Source organism: Chiloscyllium punctatum, chromosome 17 (genome assembly GCF_047496795.1).
Source record: "Chiloscyllium punctatum isolate Juve2018m chromosome 17, sChiPun1.3, whole genome shotgun sequence".
Classification (NCBI taxonomy): Eukaryota; Metazoa; Chordata; class Chondrichthyes; order Orectolobiformes; family Hemiscylliidae; genus Chiloscyllium; species Chiloscyllium punctatum.
In genome coordinates, this window is record NC_092755.1 from 79,679,700 (window position 1) to 79,691,843 (window position 12,144).

Here is a 12,144-nt window from a genome sequence, read left to right on the forward strand (position 1 = left end):
GAGAACGATGGGGGAGGTGGGGGGAAGGAGGGGGGGGGGGCGGGGGGGGTGTAGTGACTAGATTGATGTGATTAAGATCCTGAATGGTCTGTACACGGTAGATGTGGAATGGATGTTTCCTTTTGTGGGTCAGTCCAGAGCCAGGGGACAGTTGTTGTAAAAGTGAGGGTCACCCGTTTAGGACAGAGATGAAGGGGAATTCCTTTTTATTCCCAGAGGACTGTGTGACTTTGGAACTCTCTCCCTGAGAAGGTGATAGAGGTAGGGTCATTGAATCGCTTTAAGGTGGATTGCAATAGATTCCTGGTTGGGAGGACATTTCTGCTCCTGACTTGTCTGTGTGTCTGTCTGATATGAAAATGACAAAATCCATCCTCTTCCCTCCAGCTGCCCTGCAAGGTCCTGGCTATCCTCCTCCATTTCTTCTTCCTCAGTGTCTTCTCCTGGATGTTGGTTGAAGGCCTCCACCTCTACAGCATGGTCATCAAAGTATTCGGTTCCGAGGAGAGCAAACATTTCTACTATTATGGGATAGGATGGGGTGAGTATCTTTGCCACAGCTGCTTATTCTGCACAGCTAACTGGTAACTGGGATGAAAGAGGGAAGACAGTAGCACCTATTACTTGCCAATTATTCCAGATTTGGATTGTTTTATCAGCAGTTCAAGAGGGTCACAATATAATATGTGATGTGAAGAAAGCTTGTGGAATATAATGATCGAATCCTGTATGGACTGTACAGGAACATTGTGGAGACTGAATCCACTCACAATGGGTCTGCAATTTACACTTGGGAGTGATCGGCAGGAAATTGATAGATTACCGAGATCGTGACTCGATCCTTTAACTTGAGGTGGTGTTGGGAATATCAGCCAGGACACTATGGCAGGGCTGCCTTCTCCTTTCGCGAAATTGTCTCGGTCCACTTCAGTGGACAGCCAGACTTGGATTAAAATCTCAACTGATCGTCAGCTCCTCGCTCAGCGGTGTACTGCCGCAGTGCTGCACTGGTGTACCACAGGCTGCCTCTGGGGTGGAGCGTGAATCCTCTGTCTCAGGAGAGGGTCAGCTTCGTCATCAGAGTTGTCAAGATGTGGGTGGTCACTTCACTGGTGAGAAATTGAGTTGTTGCTGTGACCCTGATTTGAACCAACCGTAGGGCTGCAAGTGAGTGGAAAGGTCAAACCCAGTGTTGACGCATTGTTAACGCGCTGAACTTGCATTGTCAGTGACTTTACTTATCCTTGACTTTAGGCTCACCTTTGGTGATTTGCATCGTGTCTGTCACCTCAGCATTTGACAGCTACGGAAATGCAGACAAGTGAGTATTCTGGGAGCCAAAACTGTTCTACCTGGCGTTGTTTTATTGGACTCCTTCTGTAGAGAATCTCCCTTAGTCACAGCAACTCAAACCACTCTGCGTTAAACCCAGGTCGTTGGCAGCAACAGTAGGAGGCCATTCAGCCCCCTCGATCCTACCCTGCTGTTCAGTTAGATCATGGAAAATCTGAAACTGACTCAGTTTCCCCATCTGAATACACTCAACAAACAAAAATCAATTCAGTTAAAGCACAGATGCTGGCGATTTAAAATAACACAGAGAACATTGGAGACACTCAGCAGGTGTGGCAGTGTCTGTGGAGAGAGAGTGAGTGTAAGTGTGTTAATGTTTCAAATCCAAGGATCCTTCTTCAGAATTCAAAATCTATCAATGTTAAGTTTGCAGTTTCCACCTGAAAGCTTGTCTCAGCAGCTTTTTGAGTGAGTTCCTGAATTCCATCTCCCCCCTTGTACATAGAAGTGTTTCCTGATCAAGCCTCCTGAATGGCTTCCTCCTAATTTTAATAAAAGATGCTCTCCTTTTCCAGGTTCACTTCAATGAGGGGACACTGTTCCTCTCTCCCCACTCCCCGTGTTGATCACCTTAAGCATCTCAATTACTATGCCCAGTTGTCAAAACTTGGCACTGTCTTTTTTGTTGGAGGTGCCAGTGTTGGACTGGGGTAGACAAAGTCAGAAGTCACATGACACCAGGTTATAGTCCAATAGGTTTATTTGGAATCATAAACTTCACCTGATGAAGGGGTAAAACTCTGAAAGCTTGTGATTTAAATAAACCTGCTGGACTATCGGAAAGATGTTGTGAAACTTGAAAGGGTTCAGAAAAGATTTACAAGGACATTGCCAGGGTTGGAGGATCTGAGCTATAGGGAGAGGCCGAACAGGCTGAGACTGTTTTCCCTGGAGCGTCGGAGGCTGAGGGGTGACCTTATAGAGGTTTATAAAATCATGAGGGACATGGATAGGGTAAATAGACAAAGTCTTTTCCCTGGGGTGGGAGAGTCCAGAGCTAGAGGGCATAGGTTTAGGGTGAGAGGGGAAAGATATAAAAAAGAAACCTTTTCACACAGAGGGTGGTGGGCGTATGGAATGAGCTGCCAGAGGATGTGGTAGAGGCTGGTATAATTGTAACATTTAAGAGGCATTTGGATGGGTAAATGAATAGGAAGGGTTTGGAGGGATATGGGCCGGGTGCTGGCAGGTGGGACTAGATTGGGTTGGGATATCTGGTCAGCATGGACGGGTTGGACTGAAAGGTCTGTTTCCGTGCTATACATCTCTATGACTCTATGATGTCATGTGACTTCTGACTTTGCTCTTTTTGTGACCCTCATGGCTTTACGATGTTGACATTTTCAAACCTCATGTCAGTCAGAGCTCCTCACAAGTTCCTGTCTCTGTTTTTGACATCAGAATTAAATCTAGCTGCTTGACGGTATAATTCATTGGGATGTTTTCGGTATATTTTCCTTTCTCCGATGTTGAGGATTACTGGATATTCCAGTGAACTCTTTCCAACTGATTGAGCCAGCCTGTGTCCGACTGATGTGTTATAAATCACACCATTTATTCTCATTTACTCCAATTAATTCATTGTGAATTAAGCCAAGGAGAACTAATCACTTCTTCCTCTGACTAATTATGAGCATGCTCCATGTTTGGGTTTTGCTATTTGAGGTCATATCTTGGGTAAAATGAGATTCTAATGATAGAAACTTCTGTCATGCAAGTAGAAATCTCTACTCCCTTTCTGAGAAACATTAATAATTCAACAAAATTCTCACATTTTGCACAGGATGGAAAACAGCAAGGATATCGGCCCAATAGAGTCATAATGTGGATTATTGTTCCCTTTACAGAGAGTGAGTTAGCTATCTGGTTTAAAAAACTGATAGAATAGCTGGAGGTAAAATTATTTAAACTCTGTAAATATTACTCTGGCTTGTTAAGAATTGAATGTGACAATTTGAGTTCAAGAATGTGAAAATCATGCTGACTAAATGAGATTCTCTCCCATGGACAGTTTAGAATAGAATCCCTACAGTGTAGAAACAGGCCAAATAAGTCCACACTGACCCCCCCCCCCCCCCCCCCCCCCAAAAGAGTAACCCACCCAGATTCATTTCCCAACCCTATTACTCTATGTTTCCCATGACTAGCTTACACAGCCCTGAATACTACGGGCAATTTCCCACGGCTGATTCACCCTGACCTGCACATCTTTGGACTGTGGGAGGAAACCGGAGCACCCGGAGGAAACCCACACAGACACGGGGAGAATGTGCAAACTCCCACACACAGTTGCCCGAGGGTGGAATTGAACCCGGGTTCCTGGTGCTGTGAGGTAGCAGTGCTAATCACTGAGCCACCATGCCTCTTTGTTACATATTAGGGACTTGCTGTGATATAGTTTTTTTCAGGGCTCCTGCTATAGATATAACTTCTGCCCTACCTAGTTCCTGTCTAAGGACTGTACTTGCGTTTTCAACCTTTAACAATGTCTTTTTTTTTAAAGAAGAATATCTCAATGCTGCCACCATTTTCTTACATTCTTTGAAAGTGACACAGGTTACGAACCTAGATACGGTTTATTTGAAAACCATAACTTATAGTTTTAGGTAATGATGTACGCAGTCATCTGCAACCATGCTTCTTGCTAAATTACACAGGACAGTTGGTTATGTGGGTTACATTCTGATCCTTCGTATACTGAGATCTTAAAGCAGCAACACAATTTTGCCCCATCTAATGGGTCCTAACCTCCTGCAACTATATTATAACCAATCCACATTAATTTTTAAGGAATTCATTACCTCGATTTTCCCCCTGTTCCCAGTCAGATAAGTGTTGGAATCCCTACAGGGCAGGAAGGGGTCATTTGGCCCATCTGATCCCCCCTGAAGAGCATCCCACCCACACTGGCCCCATCCCCATAACACCACACTTCTCACAGCTAATCCACATATGGACACTATGGCGTGGCCAATCCACCCTTAGCTGCATATCTTTGGACTGTGGGAGGAAACCCACACAGACACAGGGAGAATGTGCAAACTCCACACAGACAGTCACCTGAGGGTGGAATCGAACCTGGGCCCCAGGTGCTGTGAGGCAGCCATACTAGCCACTGAGCCACCATGCCAGCCTTAATTCATTAAGTGAAAGGTGGCAGTCTATTTTTTCCTCTTTGCAGCTCCTATCTCCCATTTCTTCCATTTGCAGCCATTCTCCCACCTTGACAACTCCTTCAGCCTGCGTTTGAGGAATTTACATTTGGGAATATTTTTGTGTGAATGAGCTCCATGTGTTGGGTCAAACAAAGAGGAAACCTCTTGTGGAGTTCCTACACTTTGCTGGTGTCCACTGCCTCCTGGTGTCCAGGCTGTGACAGATCCCATTATGTCCCATGGAAAGGACTGATGGCTGTTTAAGAAACAGTGACAGGGGGCAGGTGTAGGGCTGGCAACGTTGTGAATCTCACAATATCAATTATGGAAAAACCAATGGCACAGAAACAGGCCATTTTACCCAAAACATTGAAACTGCTGCCTGTGCTCCTGAAGAATACACTCCAACCTTTGGTTCATCTCATCTTTTCCTTCTATTCTGATCTCCATCATGTCTTTATCCGATTTCCTCTCAAATGTATTGATGCTGTTTACCCCAAACACTCGTTGTGGGCGTGAGGGCCATGTTGCCCCCACTCTTGGGGTAAAGAAATTAATCTGAGTTCCTGGCTGGATTTATTCTTATACATAAGGTTAAAAACCACACAACACCAGGTTATAGTCCAACAGGTTTATTTGGAAGTACTAGCTTTCGGAGCATGGCGACCTTAATAATGACGCCTTTGGTTCAGGCCTCTCCCTTTACGTGCAAATGTCTTCTCTCAAAGATCGAAACCTCCTCATTCCTCAAGTGTTCTAACTTCTCTGAGAGGGACCTATCTCATTTACTGAAAGGAGGTGAGAGACTCCAACACAAAATATTTGAGTTATTGTGAACCGACTTTGCAACTATTCATCCTGTGGCCTTGCAGTGAGCCAAGTCTCCGAGTATAGTATTTGATCAGTGAGCTGTCTGTCCATTCCCAGCCTGGACACACTACACAAGTTAATAACTCTGTACAGATACTAATTACAGTCTTTGCTGCTGCGGAATCGTTTCAGATTTGAATGTCAAATCTGTGGAGGCCGCCTGGGAGGTTAATAACCCTGGATAGCATGACTCATGCAGGGTCAGATATGCAAGCACCTTTGAAACTTCAATGGCTTTGACGTGGCTGCTTTGATTTTATCAGATGCCATCCAAGTGCCCACAGATGCACAGAACCTTTTGCATATTTAACGATGTCTGGCACAGCAGCCCAGAGCCAGCCTAGAAACAAATCCTATTGAGTATCTGATGGATGTTTGTCCAACAGTTCAGCCATTTCATTAACCTTGTTTTATCCCCATAGCGGGGTAGATTTATGTCCCTCAAGCCCCCATCCAATTTCATTTTGAAATCATTGAGCATTCCATGGTCAGAGTCTTAATCCCATGGTAGAACTGTCAATTACAAGAGGTATAGGTTAAGGCAAAAAGGGTCAAGTCTAAAGGCGATATGAGAGGTGAGTATTTTACACAGAGACTTGGAGGTGTTGGAATAACAACATTTAAGAGGCATCTTAACAGATATACAAATGGACAGGGGATAGAGGGAAACAGGCAGCTGAGAGGGAAAAGGTATTAGTTGAGAAAGGCATCATGCACAAGCCAGTTGGGCTGAAGGGCCTGTTCCTTTGTTCTTGGTTATCTCTGCTTTAGCATCAGGGCAGGTAGTGAATGCTAGGTCCCTCTGGTCACTACATCACAATGTTCCTCCTCATTTCCCCCAGTATTGTTCTTAAAACCTTAAATCTGGGGCTCCTGGTCCTTGTGCCATCAGTAAAGAGGAAAGGTATTTTTGTGGTCGAACCTACCTAATTCAATCACAATCTTGTCCACCTTCAGATCAACACCCACCTCTCTCCAAACTCCTTCACGTGAACTCTGTGCTCTTGTTAAACTGTCATTTCAAGAGGGGTACAATACAAGGGCAGGGCTGTACTGTATATGGCTCTGCTCAGATTGCATTTGGAATACAATAAGCAGTTTTGGGTCCTGTATCTATAGAAGGATACGGTGGTGTTGGAGGGGGTCCACAGGAGGTTTATAAGAATGATCCAGGGAATGAAGTGTGCATCATTTGATGACGAGTTGAGGACTGTAGGTCTGTACGTGATGGAGTTGAGAAGGAATGGGATCAGGGGATCTGATTGAAACTTACAGAATACCGAGAGGACAGGAAAGAATGGACGTGGAGATGTTTCCACTAGTCAGAGAGACTAGAACCGAGGGCACAGCCTCAGAGTGAAGGAACAACCCTTTAGAACTGAGATGAGGAGGAATTTCTACAGCCAGAGGGTGGGGAATCTGTGGGACTCATTGCCTCAGAGAGCTGTGGAGGGCAGGTCCTTGAGTGTATTTAGGACAGAGATAGATAGGTTCCTGATTCGTAAGGGGGAGGTGTGGGGGGGGGTGAAGGGTTATTCAGAGGAGGCAGGAGAATGGGATTGAGAAACATATCAGGGGAAAGTGAGGGCTGCAGATGCTGGAGATTACAGTTAAGAGTATGGTGCTGGAAAAGCACAGCAGGTCAGGCAGCATCCGAGGAGCTGGAGAATCAACATTTCTGGCATAAGCCCTTCCAGCCGTGACCAAATGGTGGAACAGACTGAATAAGCCAAATGGGCTAATCCTGCTTCTACTTCCTGTGGTCTTAAAGTGTCTATTTGCAACTTCTATAGGGAAGTGGTAATGAATGCTGGCTTAGCCAGTATTTGGAGATGCCGGTGTTGGACTGGGATGTACAAAGTTAAAAATCACACAACACCAGGCTATAGTCCAACAGGTTTAATTGGAAGCACACTAGCTTTCGGAGCGACGCTCCTTCATCAGGTGATTACCTGATCACACACAATCACCTGATGGAGGAGCGTCACTCCGAAAGCTAGTGTGCTTCCAATTAAACCTGTTGGACTATAACCTGGTGTTGTGTGATTTTTGGCTTAGCCAGTGACACCCACATCCCACAAAATAACTTAAAACATACTTTGCTAAGTACTTCCAACATGCCCTGCCTCCTTTAATGATCTAGTCGCATGAAACCCCCAATCACTCTATCTCTGCACTTTCTTTAAAGCAGTGCCATTAAATGTCTTTGTTACTACTCCTTACTCCTTCAGTAAAGGTGCATCACTTCACAAATCTGTGTTCACAATGATCAGAATAGCAGAGTTCCAGCACTGAGCTTTGGGGAATGTGTACCAGGGGGTGTGGGCTGGTCGGCCTTTTAGATGGAACTGACAATCCCAGCAGGACCTTCAGGCCAGTGGCCTACGTCAGCACTTCTGCTTCATAACATATTTGTGATGAAATGTCACCGGACACAAAACCTTTGTTTCTGTCCCCACAGATGCTGCTAGACCTGCTGAGGTTCTACAGCAATTTCGGTTTATACTTTATTGCAGGCTGGGATGCCAATCCACAACACTAAACCCACATGGGCTCAGCTAACAACTCACACATAAACAGCAAATTAGTCCTGGCGCCATTTACAACATAGAATGTCCTTTCTGTTGTCTTGCAGAATGTAACTGATCACCACTTCAGTCACAGCCCAGTTGTGACCAATCACTCTCTGAGATGGGTCATAGAGTATAACAGCAGATACCTCAGCCGATTTGAAACAAAATGCATTCATTCAGTGAAATTACATCGTCATTTAATGCAGTCTGTTAGTCTACAAGATGACTGTCTGTGACCAGGGCTACATGGTGTGGGTGGTAGGTAAAAGCAGAATGAAGCTTCAAAGCTTCTCAAACGATGATTCCTTTCACATCGAGCTGAAGAATTCAGGTCATGAGTCAGGTTATGTTCCAGTGGCAACTTGGAGTGACACAGGAACAGGTAGCTGAACATATTTGGAGTGCTGAATGTCAGGGAGCAGTTTAAGCAGAAAATAGATTGTTTTGCAGTAGCTGAGCTGCGTTTATAGCCCAGTTCATTTTCACTAGTCACTCCTCTGTGCCAGTTTTACAAATCAAGTCACCAACATTTGATAAGGCACAGATATTAATTGGTGAGTGGAGGTGCTCTTATAGCACAGTGGCAGCGTCCCTAGCTCTGGGTTAGGCAGTCCTCGGTTCAAGTCCAACCTGTTCCAGCATTTCAAAGTATAAGACCCTTGGTAATTACTTTGAAGGCAGTCTGAACCAGTCATGAAACAACTCTTCCTAGTGTAGTTAAAATCAGGCAAACTAGACAGTCAGACAGGATCGGTGCTGGGCCCTCTACTTTTTGTCATTTATATAAATGATTTGGATGCGAGCATAAGAGGTATAATTAGTAAGTTTGCAGATGACACCAAAATTGGAGGTGTAGTGGACAGCAAAGAGGGTTACCTCAGATTACAACAGGATCTTGATCAGATGGGCCAATGGGCTGAGAAGTGGCAGATGGAGTTTAATTCAGATAAATGTAAGGTGCTGCATTTTGGGAAAGCAAACCTTAGTGTTGCTAAACAAAGAGACCTTGGAGTGCAGGTTCATAGCTCCTTAAAAGTGGAGTCGCAGGTAGATAGGATAGTGAAGAAGGCGTTTGGTATGCTTTCCTTTATTGGTCAGAGTATTGAGTACAGGAGTTGGGAGGTCATGTTGCGGCTGTACAGGACATTGGTTAGGCCACTTTTGGAATATTCTGGTCTCCTTCCTATCAGAAGGATGTTGTGAAACTTGAAAGGGTTCAGAAAAGATTTCCAAGGATGTTGCCAGGGTTGGAGGATTTGAGCTATAGGGAGAGGCTGAACAGGCTGGGGCTGTTTTCCCTGGAGCGTCGGAGGCTGAGGGGTGACCTTATAGAGATTTATAAAATCATGAGGGTCATGGATAGGGTAAATAGGCAAAGTCTTTTCCCTTGGGGTCGGGGAGTCCAGAACTAGAGGGCATAGGTTTAGGGTGAGAGGGGAAAGATATAAAAGAGACCTAAGGGGCAACTTTTTCACACAGAGGGTGGTATGTGTATGGAATGAGCTGTCAGAGGATGTGGTGGAGGCTAGTATAATTGCAACATTTAAAAGGCATTTGGATGGGTATATGAATAGGAAGGGTTTGGAGGGATATGGGCCGGGTGCTGGCAGGTGGGACTAGAATGCTGTACATCTCTGTGACACTATAAGATCTAAGAAAGCCAATCTATTATGAACCATTTCCTTTACATTCAATAGTGGTGGTCAGGGAGGAAGGTCTCTTTGTAATCTGTTCTTCAGGTAAATCCATTAGGCTACAAACATCCTCTGAACAAATCCCCAACTGAAATCCAGATGTTAAAAACAGTCTGATTGATTGAGGACCTTGCTCTGTGAGCTCTCGAGCTGTGCAGCTCAGCTGATCTAGGAGGGAATACCTGGAAATGTGGAACTGTCTTCCAGAAAGACTTTGAACACTTTGGGCTCAATTGGAGCTTTCGAAAATAGATTGATTATTTTGCCTTGGGGCTGAAGGCAAACCAATAAAGTACAAGCAATTCGAGCAGGTAGCTGAGTTGCTTTCTGTCCTTAATACTTTCATTACAAAATTGCCACTAGCTCTGACGGTCTTTACAAATTATTTGTTTTCTCATCCATTGTTTGCACAACTTGCCCTGTTGGGTCCTGTAACTCTCCCAGTCTTCAGAATTTCCATATCCTTTTGGACATGGCAAGCATAAAGAAACAAAGCAAATGCCAGGGGCTTACACTCTGGAATTTCCCTGCAAAATCGCGCTCTCCTTTGAGGGGAGGTGATGGTATTTTGTTGCTCTTATCGCTAGATTGTTACTTTGGAGATCCAGGTAATTTTTTTTGGGGTCATGGGTTCAAATCCCATCACAGTGGAATTTGAATTCAATGGGAAAAGAAAAACTGGAATGAAGAGTCTAATGATGAGCATGAATCCATTGCTGATTGTCAGAAAAACCCACCTGGGTCACAAATGTCCTTAAGGGAAGGAAGCTGCCATCTTTACCTGGTCTGGCCTACATGTGACTCCAGACTCACAGTAATGGGGTTGACTCTTACCTGTCCCCTGGGCAATTAGGGATTGGCAATAAATGCTGGCCAAACCAGCGAAGCCTTCATCCTGTGAATGAATAAAAGAAAGATGCTCCTTAAAACCTTGTCTTTGACAAAGTATGAGGTGACTTGCTCTATTATCTCCTTAAATGGTTTAACGTGTATCTGTGATTGATCATTGTTGGTTTGGAAACCCCTCCAGGCATTTTTTGCTACTTTGAATGTGTTTTTAAAGCAACTTCTCAATTCTGCTTTTGACCTAACGCGCTGAGTGAGGGTGCCTTGACTGTACAGTTGGATGGAGCCTTCTGAGTTGTGATGAGTTTGTGCTGATTTTGTCCCAGATGCTTTGAAAAGCCCTTTGGTGTGTCTTTGAACACTCCTCACTATTCCAAAGGCCACAGGATTCAGATTCCAGCCAATCAGCTCAGAGTCCTTAATGTACACAGTGAGGGACACTGTGTGGTTTCGTTGTACAACAGATGATAGTTTTATTATTAAACCCAGTTTATGAAACGACCTGCTTGTCTTATGCAGCCCGTCTGTGAGCTGGCTGTGTAACAAAAGGACGTGATTCTGAATTATATATTAATGTTCAGTCCCAGTTCCATTGCATACATCTGGAATATAAATTGGCAGTCCTGTGTATGATGTCAATCACTGAATGTTTCCAGCCGCTGGGATCAATTATTAATGTCCCGTTCTCATTATTGCAAAGTCAAGGTGAAATGTCAGTTGCTCTGTTTTTGCATCTTTGTTTGATTTGTTGGATTTCACAAGGATGCAGCAGACAGGCTGAGGAGAACCTGCCTGTGGTTTGGAAACGTGTTCTCAGTGTTTTCTGTTTGCTCATTGCCTCTGAGTTTGGCTCAGGAAAATAAGCAAGCCTTTGAGTCAGTGTGTAATCTTCCAAACTGCTCGTCCACATCTCTGATTAAACCTCAGGTTTTGCTCCAGCTCCTATTAAATGTAATATCGGAGCGTTTGTGAAGGATTTGCTGCCACTCTGCTCCCTGGGGTCTGAGGGAGCTGATAGCCCAACATGTGGTCAAGAGCTCCTGCCACCCTGGAGGCAGCTGTGGCATAATGGTTGGGAAAGATGATTGTTTGGAGGCTTGTCCACTCTGACTCCTCAATGTCACGCTCCTGTCGAAGGTGCCTTCCCATGTGACACCTCTCCATTTCACTCAGTCCCCAATCCGGGTCTCCCAATGGGGGATGTTGGCTCTCTTCAAGGAAGGCTATGAGAACATACTGAAAGCTATGAGAACATCAACCTCCTGGGAGCCTCTGGCCCTGACAGCGTTCAGTATCGAGCAGGTTGCTCTGGTGTTTTTATGTCCTGCCCAGTGGAGCTGGTATTGAGTGATGGCTGCCTTCTGAGGAAGGGTGCTCCTGGTCTCAAGGGAATGTAGCAAGGGTTTCCCAGGCTGATCCCAGGGATAGCGGGGCTGACGTATAACAGGAGATTAACTAGGTTAGGATTGGTTTTCACTGGAGTTCAGATAAATGGGCAGGGGTGGGGGGGAGTCCAATAGAAACTTATAAAATTCTAACAGGACTAGACAGGGTAGATGCAGGGAGGATGTTCCTGATGGTGGGTGTGCCCAGAACCAGGGGTCACAGTCTAGGGATTCAGGGTGGATCATTTAGGATGGAGATGAGGAGACA

The 12,144-nt window shown here is 44.9% G+C and overlaps 1 protein-coding gene across 8 annotated transcripts in view; it reads left to right on the forward strand.

The window, feature by feature from the left end:
• Positions 1-12,144, forward strand: part of adgrd1 (adhesion G protein-coupled receptor D1) — a 324,854-nt gene that overhangs the window by 174,326 nt on the left and 138,384 nt on the right. For all 8 annotated transcript variants that reach the window (XR_011962991.1, XR_011962990.1, XM_072587673.1 and 5 more), the window contains 2 exons: positions 388-541; positions 1,255-1,321. Coding sequence is in view for 6 of the 8 variants with exons in the window: in XM_072587673.1 (XP_072443774.1) it covers positions 388-541; positions 1,255-1,321 (221 nt within the window). In the remaining 2 variants the exon portion in view is untranslated. The remainder of the gene's footprint in view (positions 1-387; positions 542-1,254; positions 1,322-12,144) is intronic.